The following is a 23,332-nucleotide window of genomic DNA, read 5'->3' on the forward strand; positions in this document are numbered from 1 at the left end:
CACTTTTAGAATTGCCATTACTTTTTTATCAGTTTTAGGATTTCCATCCCAAAAACTCACATGTTCGCATGTCATTAAACTGCCTAGAATTTCTTACAGTTTGCAAAGAGCTTTTTTTTCTCTCTCTCTCTCTATCTCTGTATTTTTCTCCATCTTTTCATTTACAGTGCTGTTAGTTTCAGCAACAATCCCAGAATTTTAAAGAACAGGGCAGCTATAGTGCACCTAGCTCATAGCTGATTATCTTCATTCCTTAGCAATCAATTCTGCAAGACTTCTTTTTCTGATACTGTATTAGTGTAAAATATGCCACTTCTTAAACCCAGAAGGGTATAACCTAGCACAGCACTGCCCCAGTCTGATGTCTCAGACGGTTTAAGCCTTCATTTTCTGGCTAAAATCTCTAACCAGTTTCCAATGAAATACCTTTCCTCTACTGTCCAGCCAATCTCTCTCTCTCTCTCTCTCTCTCTCTCTCTCTATATATATATATATATATATATATATGGGTCTACTTTGGTTGATAGAAAACACATTTCACTGAAACTCATTTCGTCAAAGCCTCATTTCACTGAAAATGAATTGCCTGAGCACAATTCACTGAAAGCTCACTTCAATGAAAATTCATCTGACTGAAACTAATTTCTTCTAAAAATTTATATGCCCTGTTCTTCACTGCAGTGCGATCCTGGAGTTAGTATATATATAGTATACATTGTAAGGGGGTGTGGGGGGCACAGCCCCCCACATTTGGTGGTGTGGAGGGCTAGCCCCATACATAGTTTGGGTATATATTATCTTCTGGAAAGAGTTATTCATTCGACTTGTAAGTATCCATGTCTATGGTTTACAACATTTAAAATAGGTGGGAGGACTACACACCCCCCCGACACCCCCTCAATGTGGGCTGCTGTGCCTCCCACCCCCCTTACTATATATACTAATTCTAGGATTGCACTACAGTGGGGAACAAGGCATACTCCTTTTTAGATGAAATGAGGTTCAGTCAAATGAGTTTTCAGCGAAGTGAGCTTTCAGTGAATTGTGCTCAAGCAATTCACTTTCAGCAAAATGAGAATTTGACGAAATGAGTTTCAGTGAAATGTGTTTCCTATCAAACGAAGTTAACCCATATATGGATATATATATATATATATATATATATATATATATATATATATATATATATATATATCCATATATCTATATACATATATATATATATATATATATATATATATATATATATATATAAAAATAAAGATTAAGCAGGATTTGTGATGCCTCAGTGTGAGTGGTGAATAAGCGATAAATCCTGGATAGCTTTGGCAAACAAGCCTAAAAAAGTCAAAAAATCAAACTGGAGGTATTCAGTTAATAAAAAAAACACATTCAAGGAATAAGCAACCCTGCAAATTCATCCTTAAAGTGATGTGTTGTCATTGGATCTTTGTGTTAGCTTATCTCTTATTACATGAAAATCACTGTAATGGAGACACAGGATACTGCAGTTCTTAAGAAAAGGTTTAATGGCAGATGAGCGTAGCACTCATCTGCCATTAAACCTTTTCTTAAAAACTACAGTATCTAGTGTCTTCATTACTGCAATTTTCATGTAGTAAGAGATAAGTTAATTTATTTTATTTTTTTATTTTCATTTTACATTTGTTAACCGGGCTAGTCCAACTGGATACATGTCCATTTTCAGTGGAGGCCCGGGGAGAAAAGCTCCGCTAACTACTACTTAACATGTTAAAAATATACAAAATTATACAATAAGATGAAAACATTTGCTTTAAACCTCCTACAGGATGTATAGGCATTTGAGTACAATATGAGGCTAGCTGGTGAATAAGTTTGAATAACCTACTTAGTTACAGTGTGACTTCATTTTTTTCATAAGTTGGAAAAAAAAGATTTATGTCTATTTATAGAGGGAGAGACAGAAACATTTAAGAAGTGGAAATTGTAGTATGCTAGAGTTAGGAAGAAGAGGAGAGGGGGTCAGAAGAAAGGAAGGAGGAAAAAAAATGGTTAGCCAGGGTAATTGCAAGTGCATTTAAGAAGTGGAAAGTGAAGTACGCTGGAGTTAGGAAGAAGAGGAGAGGGGGGTCAGTGGAAAGGAAGGAGGAAAAAAAGAGTAGTAATGGTTAGCCAGGGTTATTGCAAGAGCATAGCCAGTGGTTGGTTAGGAAGAGTTTTAGTTTGGTTTTAAATAGTGGAATTGTAGTCAGGGATGTGAGGTCTTGTGGAAGTTGATTCCATATTTTGCCAACAGAGTTGGAAAATGTGGAGTCACCTGCTACGTTATTTGATAGAGAAGTTTGAATCAGTATTTTGTTAAAGGAGCGAAAGTTCTTCATATTGTTATAGGGTTTTATGAGGGTGGATAGCATAGGTGTGTTATCAGGGTGATGAAGGGCTTTGTGGGCAATTGTAAGTTGATAGTATTGTATTAGGTGGAGTAATTCCAGCCACCCTAGTTTTGTGAGATTCAAACAATGGTGAGTCCTGTATGGAGAGGCAGTAGCAAATCTGGCAATGTTGTTGTAAGATGTGGCTAGTTTATTGAGATTATATTTAGAAAGATTAGTGTATATGGAGGAAGCATATAATAGGGTAGAGATTAAGTGGGTTCTAGCTATAGTAGATCTGCTTTCAGGAGTTAAGAAAGATTTGATTCTGTAGAGAGAACCTAGTTTTCTGTTAGTTGTTTTTATTGTTGAGTTTATATGAAAGTCAAATTTTAGTTGATTGTCAATAGTAATACCCAAAAGTTTGGTTGTTTGGTCTGGAGTGATAAGGGTGCCATTATTAGATGTAAGTGTGAAATCAATAGAGGGAGACAGGTGAGTGGGTGGAAAGAGTAGAAGTTTGGTTTTCTTAGGGTTGAGGAGGAGACAGTGATTAGAGAACCATTGTTCTATAGTGGTGAAGGTTTTTTGCATGAGGGAGTGAAGTTCAGTCTGAGTTGATGCAGAGCAAATGATGGTAGTGTCATCTGCATATTGAATACACGTAGATAGAGGAGTGGCTAGATGAAGGTCATTTATAAAAATGGAAAACAGAAGTGGACCTAAGATGGAGCCCTGAGGGACCCCTATAGAGGTAGGGAGGAGATCAGAGAGATGGTTGTCCCAGAGAACTGCCTGTTTACGATTTTCAAGATAGGACGTGAACCAGCTTAAGGCAAGATTGTCCACAGAGAGGGACTTTAAACGATGTAAGAGGAGTTGGTGATTAACCATGTCAAAGGCTTTTGACAGGTCTGCAAAGAATGCTGAAGAGGGAGTATTATTGTTGCGATTTTTGTTAATAGAGTCGATGAAGGATAATAAGGCTGTGGTGGTACTATGGAATGGTCGAAACCCATGTTGGCAGTTAGCTAGGAGATTGTAGCTTAGTAGGTGATTAAGTAACTGTTTGCGGATACATTTCTCCATTATCTTTGCAAGAGGAGATAGTAATGCTATGGGGCGGAAGTTAGAATACTCCATGGAGTCACCTCCTTTGAAAAGAGGGATAATGTGTGAGATTTTCCAGACTGACGGGATAGTACTTTCTTTTAAGGTCCTGTTAATCAATATAGAGATGGGGTAGGCTATAGCTTTTGCACCTAGTTGGAGGAATTCTGCTGATAATTTGTCAGCTGAGGGGGTTGTTGGCTTAAGTTTTTGAAGTAAGGACAATACATAGGAGGTAGGTATGGGTTTGAGGTGAAATGGGGGGGTGGAGCTTGGGGTTAATAGTTTGGAGGTATCAGGGCTTTGTTGGTTAGCTACTTTTAGTATAGCTGAAGTAAAGAAGGTATTAAAGGCATTAGCTGTTTGTAAAGGGGAGTCAGGGTTAGAGCCTAGTGGATTAGGTGTGGCAACTTTGCCAGGGGATAGGAGTGTGTTAATAGCAGTCCAAAATTTATGTGGTTGATGAAAGGAAGATTGTTGCAGTTGAATATAGAAGTTCTTTTTATCTTTTAGGATGGCTTGTTTTGTCATATTTCTTTTTTGTCTAAAAGTGAGATGATCAGTTGTGTTTTTAGTGGTTCACCATTTAGTCCAGGCTTTATTTCTACTAAGGATTAGTTGTCTAGTTCTGTTTGAGAGCCCATGGGCTGTCTTAGATTTCATACGTATAGAACGCAAGGGGGCATGATGTTCAAGGATGGTGAGAAAAGTATTGGTGAAGTGGCTAACAGCCTCATCAATAGGGAGAGATTTAAGAGGTGACCAGTTAACTTGCATAAGTTCATTTTGAAACAGATTGGGATCAAAATGTTTTTTGCTCCGGGATGAACGACCTTGGGTTGGGATAAAGAAGCTTGTTTTATGTCTGATAATATAAGTTAGGTAGTGGTCACTGAGGTCATCTGGGAGAGTTCCTGTTGTATATTTTTGCTGGGGACTATTTGTTAAGATCCAGTCAAGTATGGTTGCTTTATTATTACGTTTGTTCGTTCTTGTTGGGGAGTTTATGTTTTGAGTGAAGCCAGGCAGGTTAATAAGGGTAGATGGATTAGTATGTTTACATAAGTTCCAGTCAATATTAAAGTCTCCTAAAAGTATTGTTTCTTGAAGAAGATTTAGTGAAAGCCAGTTTAGTAGGTCTTCTAATATAGTAGGATTTTTGCCTGTGGGAAGATAGGTACAGATAATATTAGTAGTTTTGTGAGGGTTGAGTTGAAGTTTGGAAATAATTATTTCAACATTAGTGTTTTACTTAATTGCAGTCCGGTTTTATAGAATATAGCTACTCCACCACCTTTTTTGTTTAGGCGGTCTTGCCTGAGGATGTTGTAGCCAGGGGGGATAATTTCATTATCTTTTATTGTAGGTTTGAGCCATGTTTCAGTCAGACAGAGCATGTCAAACTGTTGGACATCTAGAAGAGCATGAATTAGTGGAATTTTATTGCAAATGCTACGTATGTTTAGTTGGGCAATTGAGATTGATTTAGGGGGTTTAGTAGATGGTGTTGGTTTTGTTTTAACTAGTTGACAGTTAGATGATAATGGGGATGGGTCAGGGCCGGGGTTGGGGTGTATGTCTCCATCAATTAATGAGCAATGTAGTATAAGGTCGTAAAATTGAGAGGGTTTGCAATAGTAATTATCATGTTTCTTAAGGCTATGAATAAAGTGTTTAATGTGAGAAAGACGATGATATTTAGGTTGAAGATAAGAGGTTTTGTAGATGGCATTGAGATAGCTTATGGATGAAGTTGGGGGAGTAGTTAGGGTATGTTTGTGTGGGATAATAAGAGTTGAGGGTAAGATTAGTTCGTAGGAGGTTGAGAGATAGGTAGAGGTGAGAGTAGTTAGGAGAGTTAGTAGTAGCAGAGGGAGGTGTTGCAAAGATCCAAGGACAACATGTTCTTTTCAGGCCAAATTTGCGGTTCTTATTATTCCTTGAATGTGCTCTTTTATTAATAGAATACTTCCAGTTTCATTTTTTGAATTTTTTTTAGGTTTGTTTGCCAGTGCTAGCCAGGATTTACTGATTATTCCCCACTCACACTGGGACATCACTAATCCTGCTTATTCTTTACTCAGCTTTCTGACTTTGGCAACCCACTTGGTCGGGTTCCAAGTTTTGGCTAGATTTCAGCCCTTGAACATCAAGGGCCCTAATAGATGTTTTGGTTACTTCATTTTATTTGTGTGTGTGTGTGTGTGTGTGTGTATGTGTGTGTGTGTGTGTGTGTGTGTGTGTGTGTGTGTGTGTGTGTGTGTGTGTGTGTGTGAGTATTTTTGGTTGTTTGATTGACAGCTCACTTTATTGATAAAGAAAAACTATGGTTCATTTTATCTAAAACTATTTTCGTCAACACTACATTTGATTGAAGATTGTTTAATGATAAAGAAAATTTCTGCTGGTGTGGTTTTGGAGGATTGGAGTTACAATGCCAATTATTCCCTCTGTTATGTTATGCCACCAGCAGTGATTCCATATGTGAGAAGCATTCTTTTTTTGTAGTTGTGTGACTGTGGAGTTGGTGTATTTATGTTAAGGGGTGAGTCCCCCTGCAAAAAAAAAAAAAACTTTTGGAGGTATATTTAATGTATATATCATTTTTAATGAAACGTGGTTCAATGAATTGTAGTGTCAATGAAATGAGTTTTAGATGAAATGAAACACTGATTTTTCTTGTTGATAAAGTGAGCTGGTGATAAAGTGTAATTGAATTATCGAACTGTGTGTGTGTGTGTGTGTGTGTGTGCATGCGTGTGTGTTTGCGGGGTTTGGTGTGCGATAAATGAAATCATTATTTTTTTGGTCTGATACCCCTTCTGACATTCAAATCTCTTTTCTGGCATGGTCAGTTGGTACCTTCGTTCTCACAGGGTGAAAGCTCAGCTTAATGGTTCATTTTTCCTTTTATCCTTGTGGTCAAAGGTTGAGCTACCACAGTAGCACCATCATCCTGAACAGAATCAGAATTTTTCCTAGCCCTAATTCCCTATCTCATCAGGACTAGGAAAGCAGGGAGGGTTTGGCATAATGGTTAAAGTCTTCACCTTACAGAAACAAGGTAGAGGGTTTGATTCTGACCTTAGGTTATTGGCTTGGCTTAAAATGGACCTTTAGGGTAGTTAGCTTAGTATTTACCTATGAACTACTTGGCATGTCCACATAATTGCTTGTCAGATTTCGCAGGCAATAAGGAGTGGTTTGAGTTCATGGACTGTCCAATTATAGTGCTGCCAGGTCTGCTCAGCTTCTCTCATCCCTCAGATCCATGGCTTTTCATTTGAGTTCCAACCTCCAGTAGTGCTCTGCAATGGACTGTCTCACATGCTCCTTCTTCTCCAAGATATTGCCCATCTGCCTTAACTGTGCTATTAAGCAGAGCTGCTAATTAAACTCAGGTCACCTGCATCATAGTAAAGGCTTTATCCTTCTACGTCACCAGCGAGACTTGATACTTGAAGTCCTGAAATATATTAGACTGTACATGTCCTGTACATGATAAATGGCAAAGCAACATTTCATGAACCAAGTTAACTAGTCATACAGTGCAACATAGTTCACATCCCATACAAACCAGGCCCCCACATGTGCCATTTATCCAATTTTTCTCTTTTATGTTATAGTAGTGTTTTACCATTGATGTCCTTAGGATATGTCAAGTGCATGAGTTTCTACTGAAAACAAACTTTAGGTAGTTTGCATAGGTTCTTATAGGTTCACAGGTATTACTAGGCTAGCAACCACTAGGACCCTTACAAGCCTAGCCAAGCAACCAAACCATTTGGGTCTCAAATATCATTGAGGGCATATTAGTAGGGTGGTAACTAAGAATTTGAATGGAGGGGATTAGTTAGGATAATACTTTTCTTATTGATAGCCTCTGTCCATAAGGGACATGGGAAGGCCAGACCAGGGATAAAGTTACTATTTCCCATCCAATTGTCAAGGTTTTGTATGAAAAGGGTCAGGGATGAACGCTGTTTTACATAGATGGAAAGCCTATTCCATAGTGCAGGGATCCTTTGGGACACATATCTGTCTCTCCAGCATGTACTGTTTATGTCACAAGTGAAGTTCACGTCCCTGGATCTAGTGCTTCTGGTGCTGTTTCTTTTGCACATGTGCAACAGATCCATCAGGACTGGGTTTGGAAAAGGCCTGTAAGCTGGGCAATGATCCCCTTTCAGCAGCCTGTAGAAGACTGAATACAGGGACAGAGCCTTTTCATGGTCAGTGTAGGACAGGGTATTCATGCCTTGAATTCTCCTGTGAGAAACTTTTGTAGACATTCCAAATGTCACAAGTGCCTGGTTAGATACACGCAAAAGGGGTCATTGTATTAAATGATAGGTCTGATAACAGCCAAGTAGAGTGGCACTATAACTTCCTTGGACCTGGATGCCATACCGTAACCTATAAGCTGGGTGACACAGAATGATTTCTGTTATGAATGGAGTGTCTGTTCAGTGGCTTTATACTGTAGGGAGGTATGCATAAACACCATGTGCCATGGAGTAAGGCTGCTACTCACCAGGATGGCCTATTAGTGCTCTACATGATTCACAGAAAAAGGTACACAGTGGGCAAGGTAATGGGATAAGACCATGCGTTCAGTCTTACCCCATTGTAAAGCTGTAGTATTTTATGTATGGATACACATACAAATACCACCCAGATCATAAGCAATTCACAAATTAAGCATCACCTGTTTACATGCTAATTCCAGTTGCATAATCTGTAGGACTCCAGCCTTATATATTCAGATGGTGTTGCTCTTTGTACAAAACGATTCCCCTTCAGCAATAAAGAAAAAGATCTTCTTTATATGGTAGGAAAAACCTTACTGGTATCAGAATTCCCCATGGTACAAGCAATCTTGCTACAATAACTATACCTTTCACCATCTGACACAGTGACACTGCCAATCCCTAGCCTATGGGAGCTCAAACAGCACCAGATACCCTTATTACCATAATATACAATGACCCTACCACTGTTGTCATGCCTAAACATTGAAACTTGTTATTTATCACTCTTAGGCATGATGGTGGAGCACAGCACAACTACGCACAGCAGCTAAATAAGGTATAATGTATCTACTCTGATACATTATACCTTATTAAATTCTTGTTCCTGATTGTTCTGTGCACTGTCGTGTTACTCAGCACTTTCCCCCATAAGATGTGCTAGTGCACAGTGTATACCTGTTTGTGCGGTGCACACTCGTAAGCCATTTATGGATGATAACTGCCTCCTGTATATCTGTTTTCATTGCCGCACTTGCATGTCTAAAAACAATAGCAATGAACAATGATGAACTAAAAATAGTACACATATTGTATCTATGCAACAACACACTGTGTCTGTGAATACTCCCACCTTTTATAGCACACATTTTATTTTTTTTTTATTTATTTTTGTAGTGATAGAGCTTTTTATTTAATATGCTTCAGTAACTTAGACAAGGTTAGCTTAGCATTTGTTGGTATTATAGTATAGCTGCTTTATTAGTTGGTTTAGATTGAAAAAGGTATGTTTTGCCAGTAATACTACTCTTATTTTATTTAATGTACTGATTTATCCTTTGTCAGCCAGGTTAGTCCTACTAGGCCAGTGGCCTCTTCTCAGTGGAGACCTGAGGTGGTATTCATTCTGACTAGTCTTCTAGTTAGCTAGTTGCAGTCTGTATTTTGTTTTGCTTTTTTTTCTTTTTATTTTATGTTATTTCTTTTATTTTAATATGAACTAATTCAGTCTCTAGTATCTGATTTAGGTGGAAAGTCTTGTTTTTTGAGGGAATTGACTGTATGGATTTTTTTGTGTGCATTGTATGAAGTTGCTTGTTTTCCTTTGTAATGACTGATAATGCAATCAGTCTTTACTTTATCTTTTATTATTTTATTTTAACTTTTTTACTATGATATGAATTAATTATATTTCTAGTAGCCTGATATTGGGGTGTGGTATTGTTTTGGGGATCACTGTCTGTGTGGAGTTTGTATGCAGTATTAAAATCTTTTTTTTTTTTTACATTTTAGCTAAATATAGATTTGTGTTTAGAGGCTGTTTTAGATAGTTTAGAATGTTTTGAGGATGTTATTGTCTATGGTCTGCATTTTCAGTGTGCAAACTTTACTTTATTTTAGTGAGTAGTATAACTGTGATAGATTTAGAAGAATGTTGGTAGCTTTGATGATATACAATACATAGTTTAGTTAAAGTGTTGATGACGTGCCAGGAGTGAAGATAAATGTTAATGATATGCCAAGAGGGTAAGTACAAAATTATTTACACCTTGTATTAGATGTCTGCACCTGCACATGGAGAAAACAATGGATTAGCAGTCTATCACTTTAATTACTCAGCCACAACAATTGCTATACATTTAAGTTATTCTGACATCCTGCCTCAAGTCTTGATTAGTTAAAATGTTAAAACTACCCTTTCTCAGCACTCCAGCCAGGACTGCTATAAAAAAGGTATTATTTTCTCCCAACTTGAATAGTGACTACCAATAACTGCTTCATACATCCAAACTGAACACTAATTCTCTACTAATTATTGCTGGTGCCATCTGCTGCTGTATCACAAACTCCCCTCCCTACAAACTCCACTGTGTAACACTGAACAAAGCCTGCAGCTCCCAATTAAAACCAAGCAGACTTCTTCCTCATCTGTCAGGTCTACAAACATCTTTGTCTCTATACAGTTGCACCCTTATCAGCCAAACTACATGAAAAAAATTCTACAACTTTAGAAAGTAGTGCCAAACAGCTCCATCCCTTTCTACCTCAGGGCTAAACTACACTGCACCAAACATCCCTTCTCTTCCATGGCCCACTCACTCTTGCAATCACCCCCATCAGACCTAAAAGACATCAGAGTCTATTTCTATTTCAGCAGAAGTGTAGCTGGTTCAGCCAGTGCCCTGGGCTGGTACTATAAGCCAGCACTCCACCCCCCTCAGCTGTTCAAGTAAAAAAAAAAAAAAAAAAGGCACTTCATTGTAATAAGATGAACTACATGAAATGATCAGCTTCTTACAGTTCAATTTATGCCCTCCTCCAGCTCTTCCACTAGGAAAAAATGGATGCTCCTTCTACTGGCACACCACCCAGGTGGCTAGATGCATGACCCTCCCCCCAGCTTCAGCCATTCAGGTCCTATTTCTGTGCTCTGCCTCTTTCTGATCTCTATTTTTATCCTACATTTTACATTTAGACTACAACAATGTATTTACCCTTCTTTATGTTTGTACTATCTTTGAAACATTTCATCCAGGCTCTGCTGAAATTGGTCAGTTGTGATCAGTACAATACCTCAGTAAGCAAATCTAAAGGAAATAAATACATAAAATAAATAAACTGGGCACTTTTTAAGAAATTGTACATACACTATGCAAAGGTTACCAATACTCAAGCATACTGAGTGTCCAAGTAAGTAATATGTTTTAATGATATACAGCAATTTTAAAAACAAACATTAGCATTTTTTTTTAAATTGTATCATACACAAAAAGTCTACACGTACAAATCATGAAATGTAAACAAGTTTACAGTTTCTGAACTCATGTGATCCATTGTATAAAAGTTGCTTCCAATTATTTATGAATAAGGAATAATGTTATCTGCGTAACAAGACGCATAGCTTTATTGAAAATGTAAAGATATGTTATGTTTAAATTAATATTTTAGATGCAAGTGCATTGAGCTCATATCACAGAAGTTATAATACATTACTTTACATGATTTGTTCATCTTTATTTTTTTACTTTTTTCTGTGAAAGCAAATATAAATTTGACATTTTGTAAAGACATATTGTAAAGATCCAGTCACTCATTTCAAACATCAGGAGGAAAACTATCACAGTTTACTTTTAGGGAAAAAAAATCTTAGGCTGGTTGAGTAATGATATTAAAAATGGAAATTTTTGTCTGAAAAAAAATGAAAGGTTTGTATGTTATTTCACATTGTACCGAACCACAGTAACTATTTACTGCAGTCACATTTATAGCAGAAATAGCAAGCTAATATATGAGTGAGCTACGCAAGAAACAGCCAATATTTTCTTAAGTGTAGTGGTAATGGTTGCATAGCAGGTACTTGACAAAAGGGCAACTTATTATGCACTATAGATTAGAGCAAGTGAATCAATAAAGCCAGTGCAATTCCCTTCTACAAAAATGAATAGACTCACAGCTTCATATCAATCTATGCTATTAAACTACTGACATCAAATTACACAAGTTTAGGTCCAAAATTACAGTCTTCATAAAGCAGGTCATATTAAAATGTACACCCACCAGTATATCAAAGTATAAAGCCTTTTTTATTATAATAGAAATAGTTTCAATCCCATCAAAAGGATTTTGTAGTGAACCACTAACTAGTGACACTGCAATGGAATGTATCTCAGTAGACCTGTATTTTATAATATAAAGGCAGCATATTCAGAAAAAAGAATTTGGTCCTCTTAACTTAGAGTGGAATTATTGTGAATAAGTGGCTTCCTCAGGTAATAATAATAATAATAATAATAATAATAATACACTTGGCAGCCACTTATACACAAATAACACAACTATACTTACTGGTAGTGGTTATTTATTTTTTCCCCAATAACTACTAGTCTGTTGTTAATGAACTATAATATTTAATAAAGGTTCCGGAAGAACATTTTAATTTTCTCCAAAATAAAAATATAGTGCCATCTTATTGCAGAGTCCCACAGTTTACTTTGTGCAGTCTGTTTTTCAGATTAAAATACTTCATCTTTCAGTCTTGTAATAAACAGTCATCTGACAGTAAGACAATTAATAACACTGAATTCACAAGCACACTTTGGCAGTTATGTTGAAGAAAACAGTCCACGCAGCTGCTTAGTCCTCATGACGTATGATTTTATATGTAATCCAGTAAAAGATGTTAAAAATTAGGAAAGCTAAAGGGAAAGCAGCCCGAGATATTGTGTCAATTCTTTTTGCTCTGTCAACAAATTTCCTCTTAACAGCATCTGCATCCTTTGGTGGTGGTGGTGTGGGGTTTGGCGGGGTAACTTTTACTGTTGCACCATCTTTCACTTGAAGACAGTGGCCCATCCCATAACCACTAAAGTTGAAACGACTTTCTCGAACATCTTCATCCTGAAAAATATTAAGATAACAGGTGACAAATTTAACTCCAGAATTCTTAGAAAAGTGTATTTGGTATAAATTATCTTGTTTGTATTATTTATTTACATTTTGTTGAGAAAGCTATTCCCAGTAATATATAATACAACACTGAAAGTGTAATGACAAAATAATACATACAACAGTAAAGGCAAAACAAAGTTTTAGTATAGGCTTTGCATTATATAAACAATACTAAGTCTGCTAAATGCACATAGGCATGGTAATCTTAAAGGTTCTTATCCTTTTCTTGGGTCATTAGTTTTCTTGTAGAAGGACATTTAACAAATTACTTATTCTTAGTAATATGGCAGCAGTTTCAAATGTGAATTATATTAAGCCACTTTATTTCATCTGAAAGGAAAGCAATGCTGTTTTTATAATTCTTATTAGTGAGGTAAAGTGCCAATTGAAACAGAACACCAACATTCGAGAAAGACTTTAACATGCTATAACTACTAAAATTAGTGAATGAAGTCTGTTACTGCTACATCAGAGGTATATGGTACAATGGTAGAAGAAAACAGTACTGCTTATTGATTGCCACCGACTTGCCAGCTATTGTCCTGCAGTCCAAGAACTAGTCATAACTGTTAAATCTTCATCCAAATAAAACACTCATCTAGGCCTTAAACGTATAAGCATTCTGACTCTAAAGATACATGCCTGTTTCCCTGATTGTTTCATTTTCATACTTGTAAACGTAAAACACTGAGTATTGCTCAAAATATTTTTGTTATTGCTGTTTTACCTGGCTCCCTATTAAAATGTCTGGAGTCAGAGTACCAGTCACAAAATTCCCCCCAAAAAGGTTATAAATAGAATAGTACTGGGAATGCTGGAAACTTGGAAGTTTAATAACAAAGCATTTGGATGACATTTCACATCCAGAGAAGTACATTTAAACTATATTTATAATTGCACTTTTCTTGCCATGTAAATCAGTTTTGTGTGTCATTGGCTCTTTATCTGAAGTTAAAGTTATTAATTTAAGGCCTTTTTATAATCTGCATTGCTTTTTGGTTTCTGTGCTGAGCTTGGGTATTTTTTCTGAATTTGTTGCAGCTAGTTGTAGCTAGAGCCTGTGGTAATTAATCTAGCACCCCTGGTATTTTACATTATGCAAGCAGCTTCAAGACATGCCTTTTCTGAGGAGAACTGAGCTGAACGTAGAACTAATGGACTCTGTAGTAAGCACTTCATGATGAACATGCCTTAGCTGAAAGCTACAAAAATATATATGGAGTATCACCAGCTTTATGGCACATACAGCTGGAGCCCTGACTGTGACTCAGATAACATGGGTTCAGTTTGCTAGAGGAACTGGCAACAGATGGAAATTATCCTAACCATTTCAGGGTGAGTAGAGGTTTTGCACTGTGGGGACATGAGGGGGAATGTACCTATGATGCTTCTAAGTGTCTTGATGCATATTAAAACGCTAGCAACAAATCCTGGTGATCTACAGAGTCGCAGTCATTGCAAACTGAAGAAATCTGATGACTGACAATGTACAGCTGAAGGAAAGCATAGCTAAAAGAGGTTCAACCATAGGGGCAAAACAGTAACTATTTACTTTGTCACGACTCAGCTATCTGAGTACTGAAATTCAGAAACTAAATGAACGAAACTCCAGACTTACAAATACCAAGTCCAAGACTGCCATTCTAAGAATATTCCCTTTTCCCTGAGGTATGGTGATCATCATCTTCTTGGGGGTGGGGTGAGGCCACAGCTGTCACTGTATGACAGTCACCTGCATGAGCGAGTAACAGCCTTGTATTGTGCTTTATGCACAATGTGCTCTGAACCAGCTGCCAAGGTGCACAAAGGACAAGTTAAAGTCATACAGTAAAAAGCCAAGCCACCAAGGATGATGAACTGTCACTGCTCAACTTTGGTTTCCAGCATTTGTATGAAGGGTGTTCAGGCAGGAAGGACCTAAATTTAATCATATGTGTAGTTAGTAATTTGCTTGTACTAGCTAGAAAACTGGCAGTGACTGATGTGTAAACACAGTTGCCTGTGTAGAAGAATTCAAGAAGTTAGTTTCTTAACTGGAAGATCATCAGAGATGCAAATAAAAACTTGCCTGAAAACATTGAAGGCATGAAATATGACATCCCAATTGAGGCTCGCTGTAAAGATGCACCTTGTATATATCTAAAACTCAGAGGTTGAATATGGGCCTGGGAAAGGGCTGCGGCATTGAACTTATATTTCATGTTCAGACTATTGATGGAAGAGTTACCTAGACTGTAAATATATCTGCTGGGAAAAACTTGGATGGTATCATTTCCTTTCATTTTAAAAGCCAAGAGAGCTGTTGTTTAAATTTTCTTTTTGGATGTACTAAATGAAAGATGTGAATTCATAGGTTCATAGGTTCATAATAGGCTATCTGCCCTAGGGCATTTATAAGCCTAGCCAGGGTGTGTTTGGCTTTCACCACCCATTTTAAATTAATTTTGCTATGCCCTTTTTTGAGGTTAGTATACTGTGCCTCTGTCTAACAGTGACACAGAAGTGATACCCGGGGTAAACCTACGATCTCCCATCCACTCATCAAGATTCCTCTTGAAGAGAGTCAATGAGGGACTCTGCCTAACCTGGACTGGGATTTTATTCCAGAGTGAAGGGAGCCTCTGGGTTATGAATCTGTCCCTCCAGCATGTCCTATTTATTTCAGTGCTGAGGTTCAAGTCTCTCGAGCGCGTAGCTCGATGGGATTTGGATTTTCTGAGGTGCAGCATGTCCATTAATTCTGGGTTGGACATGGCTTTATACGTCAGGCACAGATCGCCTCTGAGCAGGCGGCATGCCACTGAGTAGAGCTGGAGTTTCTTTAATCAGGCAGCATATGGCATCTGTTTGAGCCCTTTGATCCTCTTGGTGAGGTACTTTTGGGGTCTTTCCAGTTGCTGCAGGTGTCTGGTAAGGTACATCCCAAAAGGGGCATTGTACTCAATTATGGGACTGAAGAGGGATGAGTAAAGAGGCACGATGACCTCCCCTGATCTAGATGTGAATCCCTTCATGATTAGGTAGGCTATACAAAATGTTTTTCTAACCACTTTGGCCACGTGGTTGTCAAATGAGAGATTGCTATCAACTTGGGTCCCCAGGTCCCTAATTACTTCTTCTGTACTTAATGGATTACCACCTATGTGGTAATTTGTGGGCACTTTGTTTTTGCCAAAGGGGATGACTATACACTTTTTGGCGTTTAGCTTGAGGCCATGCCTCTGGCACCAGTTGTCTGTTTCTATGAGGCCCTTTTGGAGGATGCTTTTGTCTGCTGGAGAGTCGATTATGGCGCCCAGTTTGCAGTCATCTGCGAACTTGGTCAGCCATAGTCCTTCCGTGTTGACCTGTACCTCCGAGAAATATATACCGAACAAGAGAGGTCCCAGGACTGAGCCTTGTGGGATGCCACTTGTAGCTGGTTTGGAGTCTGACATGGCTCCAGCAATTCTAACCATGTGGGTTCTGTCCTTGAGCCAGTTTGCAACCCATCTAGTGACATAGGGATTTATATTTAAGCTGGTGAGCTTATCTATAATGCCTGAGTGGGGTATTGTATCAAAGGCTTTTGCGAGGTCCAGGTAGGCTGTGTGGACCACCTTCCCCTCGTCAATGGCCTTGGTGACTGTTTCAAAGAAATTGACCAGGTTTAAGAGGCAGGATCTGCCCTTAACAAAGCCGAACTGGGTAGGATCCAGTGTCTGTAGGTCCCCAATATCTTTATTTATGAGGTCCATGATGATCCTTTCCATGGCTTTGCAGACTAAGCTAGTCAGGCTTATGGGGCGATAGTTTCCAGGATCCATTGAGGCACCACCTTTGTGGAGAGGGACCACTGTTGCTGTACGCCACTCTTTGGGTACATATCCTGTAGTAAGGCTGAGATTGAACAGTAGTTTTATGTTTGGGTTTAGCTCTTCTTGGAGTTCATGTAGGATGCAGCCCAGGACACAGTCTGGTCCCACTGATGCTATGTTTTTTGCTTTGGAGAGGGCGGCTCTTACCTGAGCATCTGAGATGTCAGGGGGGCAGCACTCTGCTGGGATAGATATTTGCCCTTTTGGTGGGGAGGGGGGGGGTTGCGTTGAGCCTGTCAGCTAGGATGTTGGCAATGTCTGTGGGTTTGGTGTAATTTTTGTCATTTTGGACTAATTCTGAGCATATCTAGGAATTCCCACCCAGGTTCCTAGCATAACTAAAGAAAGCCTTGTGATTATCCTTAGTGTCCTGTGCAATTTTTCTCTCGAAGCTGGCCTTAGACGATTTTATGAGTGCCCATAGTTTTTTGCTAATACTGATCAGAGATGCCTTCCCTTTTTGGGATTTTGCTCTATCATGTAGTAGCTTCCTCCTTCTATTGTATAGTTTGTTTATGGCTGGGGTCCACCAGACAGGACGTCTGCCTTTGGAGGATTGGGTCTTGGTTTTATTTGGGATTGCATGATCCATGCATTCCTGAAGGTGTTCATAGAATGCGTTTATAAAGGATTCTGCGGTCTGGGCCATATTTTCCACAGGCCCGGGGGCTTTGAAGGATTCCACCTCGGTTTTGAGGAGTGTGAAATTTGCTTTAGAGAAGTTTTTCACTGTGGTTTTCAGGGCAGGGGGTGGGGTCGGGATGTGAATATCCAGTGAGATTAGCTTATGGTCTGATCTTACCAGTGAGGGATACACTTCTGGTCTGGAGCATAGAGTCCCATGTTGGTGATGATCAGGTTCAGTATGTTTTCCCCTCTTGTGGGAGTGGTAACAAGTTGTTCCATAGCATTTGAGTTTATAAATTCTAGGAACCTGTGGGCTAGGGTGTTGGAGCTAGAGTAATGCTCCCAGTCTATGTTTGGGTAGTTGAAGTCGCCCAATATAATGGTGTTTGGAGAGACCTTCATATTTTCCAGTGTTCTCAGGAAGGCCGAGTGGGGTTCCTGGGTTTGGGAGGGTGGTCTGTAGCAGGCTATAAACTGGAAGGCAGTTTTACCCACTGTTAGTTGCATATGGTTAGCCTCTGATGCTTCATGCTGTGCCACCAACCGGGGGTGTGGGTATCTTTGACGAATATTGATACTCACCCTCCTTTTATGGTTTGGTCCAAGTTTTGGGGCCGAAAAGCATGGTATGAGGTATAACCTGGTAGTGCTGGTGTGCTCTCGGGAGCCTTGAACCAGGTTTCTATTACTGCACAGATATCGATGTTCTCCATGCTAAGGAGAGTTTCGAGTGCATGCATCTTGAGGTTTAGACTTCTGGCGTTGAGTAGCATTACTCTTAGTTTCTTATCCCTTGTGATACCTATGGAGGTGGGTTTGGCTTTTGAGCCTTGCCTAAAAAAGGCACTATGGGGGTAGCAAGAGCCTTTGCCAATATCCAAAATCCCAGGGGTGACAGGGTGCAAGCCATCCCTAGTGAAGCATCGTGGCTTGTCGAGCATGTCATCCCAGGCTTACAGGCATTGGATCCCCTTTGAATGACACCAATACTTCAGCCAATTGTTGAAATTGATCATCTTGTCTTCATATTGTGGCATCATTCTTGGTGAGGGTAAGATGCTACTCAAGGTCAGGGTCATACCGGCCTGGGCTACATGCTCAGAGAGCTCCTCTATGTCTCTTTTCATGTAATCCAGGGAGGTACGTCTCAGGTCATTCACACCAGCATGGACAATGACTGAGTCATATTTGTACTTGCCTTGGAGTGACCTGAGTGCTTGTGTTATGTGGCGGATCCTAGCGCCCGACAGGCAGCTCACCGTGACCTTCTCCTTGTTCAGCCTGGTGAGCGGGACGTCAGTGTGCCTGACGATAGAGTCACCTATTACAAGTGTATCAGGTGTGTTGTTTAGCCTTAAGGGCTGTGACTGTTCGGCACACTGGCTTTGTGAGCTATGTGTTGCACGTGTTTTGTTTTGGGGTAGCGGTTGCTTGGGTGTCTGCTTTGGAGGTCTCTGCTGCTTAGGCAGATTTTTATTTTGAGCCTCCGAGTATGTTTTTGTGTGTTTATGTGTTTGGTTTGCTGTCGTGGTAGGTCTATGTGAGACTGGAATTGTAGTGAGTGTGGTTTCCTTCTCCTCCTGACTGGTTACGCCAGTACTGAGTTGAGAGATCATAGCCTCCAGTATGGCTATATGGTTGCATCTCTCACGTGTTGGAATTTGTTGGGAGGAGGAGAGGGTTGTCTGTGTACATGAGGCAGTTGTAACATTGCCTCAAGATTCCCAGATTTACCAGCTGGACCGGAGAGAAGATTGACAACTGACCTTTGGACATGCTAGAATAGTATTGGGAATTCCTTTATAATTGAAAAAAAGGGCAAGTGGGGAACAAGGTACTCAACGGGAGTTTGTGAGGGTGTAGTGCTTTTAATTTTTTAGTGCTGACTTATATAATTGCTTTAGTGAGCAAGTGCCAGGTAACTTAAATGCAATGTGTTACAGGTAACTTAAATGCAAAAATGACAAACAGTAACTTTCTTTCAAGTGAAACAAGGAAATAAGTACAGTAAGCAATGCAGATATCACTAGGGATCCACAGAAGCACTGAAAAGCCGCGTTTTAGGTGGAATTAGCGTTTCAGGGAAATAACAAGCAAACAAACAACAAGCATACAAACAAAGCTAGATTCAGCAGACCTGGATCTAGTCTATGCTACAGCAAACAAGGTGTACCAATTTCAGTAAGAAACAGTTCAAATATGCAGGCACTATAAGCCTTTAACCAGAAATTCCCAGCTCAGAAGGGCAGAGTCCAGCCTCTCCTCCCACAAGAGTGCAGACCACGAACCTTCTTAATATAAAATAACTGGCCTGAAGCCCAAGTGCTTAAACCAGAACTAATACACTTTTAGAATAACAGACACTGAGCCCTCAATCAGCAGTTCCTAATTTAGAAGGATGTAAGCTACCTGTCCTGCCACCACAGTGCAGGCCACAAACCTTCCTAATGTAAAACAACTGATCTGAAGCCCAAGTGCTTAATCCAAAAGACTTAGAATGATAACTACACTTTAATCAAGTTACTACCAAGCAGTAATAAATACAATTGAATACTTTAAAGAATGCCTGGATTAGTGCTCAAGTTATACAAACAAAGCTAGATTCAGCAGGCCTGGATCTAGTCTATGCTACAGCAAACAAGGTGTACCAATTTCAGTAAGAAGCAGTTCAAATATGCAGGCACTATAAGCCTTTAACCAGAAATTCCCAGCTCAGAAGGGCAGAGTCCAGCCTCTCCTCCCACAAGAGTGCAGACCATGAACCCTTTTAATGTAAAATAACTGGCCTGAAGCCCAAGTGCTTAAACCAGAATTAATACACTTTTAGAATAACAGACACTGAGCCCTCATTCAGCAGTTCCCAACTTAGAAGGATGTAAGCTACCTGTTCTGCCACTACAGTGCAGACCACAAACCTTCTTAATGTAAAACAACTGTCTTGAAGCCCAAGTGCTTAAACCAGAATTAATACACTTTTAGAATAACAGACACTGAGCCCTCAATCAGCAGTTCCCAACTTAGAAGGATGTAAGTTACCTGTCCCGGCACCACAGTGCAGGCCACAAACCTTCCTAATGTAAAACAACTGGTCTGAAGCCCAAGTGCTTAATCCAAAAGACTTAGAATGATAACTACACTTTAATCAAATTACTACCAAGCAGTAATAAATACAATTGAATACTTTAAAGAATGCCTGGATTAGTGCTCAAGTTATACAAACAAAGCTAGATTCAGCAGGCCTGGATCTAGTCTATGCTACAGCAAACAAGGTGTACCAATTTCAGTAAGAAGCAGTTTAAATATGCAGGCACTATAAGCCTTTAACCAGAAATTCCCAGCTCAGAAGGGCAGAGTCCAGCCTCTCCTCCCACAAGAGTGCAGACCACGAACCCTTTTAATGTAAAATAACTGGCCTGAAGCCCAAGTGCTTAAACCAGAATTAATACACTTTTAGAATAACAGACACTGAGCCCTCAGTCAGCAGTTCCCAACTTAGAAGGATGTAAGCTACATGTTCTGCCACTACTGTGCAGACCACAAACCTTCTTAATGTAAAACAACTGGTCTGAAGCCCAAGTGCTTAAACTAAAAGGCTTAGAGTGAGTTACACCAAGCAGTAATAAATACAATTGAGTACTTTTAAGATGACGCAAAAGCAAAATAAAGTATAAAGAAACACAAATACAGTAAAAGCAGATACATTTTTTTTTTTTGAGTGAGCAAATGAGATGGGCCCAGGAGTTACAGGACAGAAACAAATGCAAATGCAGGCCTTCAAATCAGAAAGTTGAGAGAGATGGAAGACCGCCCAAATGACCAGTAACTACAAATTCTGGGCCAGCACCACTCCTTATGTGGTAGACAGGTTACCTAGTGCTTACCACTCCCACTGATAAGCTAGAAGGCTTCCCTCCAACACAGAAAGGCTTGGGGGGCTCAGAAGCTTACAAATAGTCCTGGATACAGCAAATCTGTATCTGGAACACTAATTACAGGAAAGGTAAGAAACAGGCTTACAATTTTTTTTTCCAGAAAAGTAGCAAAAACAGTAGTAAAAACAATTCACATGCAGTGCAAGTTGGCACACTTGAGTATGTAGCAATATTAGTCCACACACAGTTTGAAAACATGTAATTAAATTAAAAAAGACTAAAAGCAAGTGCAGAAAGGGTTTATTAGGTAGAATGCAGTAAAGAGATGGGACTGGGGGAGTGTCCTAGATCAAATCTACAGTGGGGCGGGCACTGCAAAAGCCACCAAATTTAAACTACAAGTTATAAAACCAAAAAAATATATACTGATCTCTGTATATTTCCAGAACAGTAAGACAACAGATATCTAAGCAACAATTTAGCTCTATAATACAGAATAATACAGAAAAATATACTCAGCTCTATATATTTGCAGATAGTCTTGTAAGGCTGTCTCTCAACACACAGGTTCCACTTTAAATGCAGGCTGCTGCTGTTAACAGGTCAAATTAAGGGAACCTTGAGTTAACAACACACAAGCTATAGAAACCAAAATGAGGGGGTGGAGTGGGGAAGACAGTTTCAACAGAGATGTGAGGAATCACAGTGCAAATTATAAAACCAAAAAATATATATACTGATCTCTGTATATTTGCAGAACAGTAAGACAACAGATATCTAAGCAACAATTTAGCTCTATAATACAGAATAATACAGAAAAATATACTCAGCTCTATATATTTGCAGATAGTCTTGTAAGGCTGTCTCTCAACACACAGGTTCCACTTTAAATGCAGGCTGCTGCTATTAACAGTTCATATTAAGGGAACTTTGAGTTAACAACACACAAGCTATAGAAACCAAAATGAGGGGTGGGGAAGACAGTTTCAACGGAGATGTGAGGAATCACAGTGCAAATTATAAAACCAAAAAAATATATACTGATCTCTGTATATTTGCAGAACAGTAAGACAACAGATATCTAAGCAACAATTTAGCTCTATAATACAGAATAATACAGACAAATATACTCAGCTCTATATATTTGCAGATAGTCTTGTAAGGCTGTCTCTCAACACACAGGTTCCACTTTAAATGCAGGCTGCTGCTATTAACAGGTCAAATTAAGGGAACCTTGAGTCAACAACACACAAGCTATAGAAACTAAAATGAGGGGGGGGGTGGGGAAGACAGTTTCAACAGAGATGTGAGGTATACAGTGCAAATTATAAAACCAAAAAAAATATATACTGATCTCGGTATATTTGCAGAACAGTAAGACAACAGATATCTAAGCAACAATTTAGCTCTATAATACAGAATAATACAGAAAAATATACTCAGCTCTATATATTTGCAGATAGTCTTGTAAGGCTGTCTCTCAACACACAAGTTCCAATTTAAATGCAGGCTGCTGCTATTAACAGGTCAAATTAAGGGAACCTTGAGTTAACAACACACAAGCTATAGAAACCAAAATGAGGGGGGGGCAGTTTCAACAGAGATGTGAGGAATCACAGTGCAAATTATAAAACCAAAAAAATATATACTGATCTCTGTATATTTGCAGGACAGTAAGACAACAGATATCTAAGCAACAATTTAGCCCTATAATACAGAATAATACAGAAAAATATACTCAGCTCTATATATTTGCAGATAGTCTTGTAAGGCTGTCTCTCAACTCACAGGTTCCACTTTAAATGCAGGCTGCTGCTATTAACAGGTCAAATTAAGGGGACCTTGAGTTAACAACACACAAGCTATAGAAACCAAAATGAGGGTGGTGGGGTGGGGAAGACAGTTTCAACAGAGATGTGAGGAATCACAGTGCAAATTATAAAACCAAAAAAAATATATATACTGATCTCTGTATATTTGCAGAACAGTAAGACAACAGATATCTAAGCAACAATTTAGCTCTATAATACAGAATAATACAGAAAAATATAATTAGCTCTATATATTTGCAGATAGTCTTGTAAGGCTGTCTCTCAACACACAGGTTCCACTTTAAATGAATTGATTTTACATTTGCAACATCCAATGTGTTTTTGAACTTGCTACAAAAATATAGATAGATATAGATATGCCTATATATATATATATATATATATATATATATATATATATATATATATATAAATGGATTCACTTTAGAAGCTCGAAATACTGAAATATCGAATTTCAGTATTTCGCGCCCATAAAGTCGAATC

General features: G+C 38.8%; 1 protein-coding gene across 1 annotated transcript in view; it reads right to left on the reverse strand.

Annotated features, from left to right (window-relative positions):
• Positions 1 to 10,898: 10,898 nt before the first annotated feature.
• Positions 10,899 to 23,332, reverse strand: part of GLRA2 (glycine receptor alpha 2) — a 1,310,903-nt gene continuing 1,298,469 nt past the window's right edge. The window contains exon 9 of the mRNA XM_044072525.1: positions 10,899 to 12,610. Within this exon, the coding sequence (XP_043928460.1) occupies positions 12,347 to 12,610 (264 nt within the window). The 3' untranslated portion in view covers positions 10,899 to 12,346. The remainder of the gene's footprint in view (positions 12,611 to 23,332) is intronic.

This window comes from Protopterus annectens, chromosome 5.part0, assembly GCF_019279795.1.
Source record: "Protopterus annectens isolate FY-2018-M chromosome 5.part0, PAN1.0, whole genome shotgun sequence".
NCBI classification, from domain to species: domain Eukaryota; kingdom Metazoa; phylum Chordata; order Ceratodontiformes; family Protopteridae; genus Protopterus; species Protopterus annectens.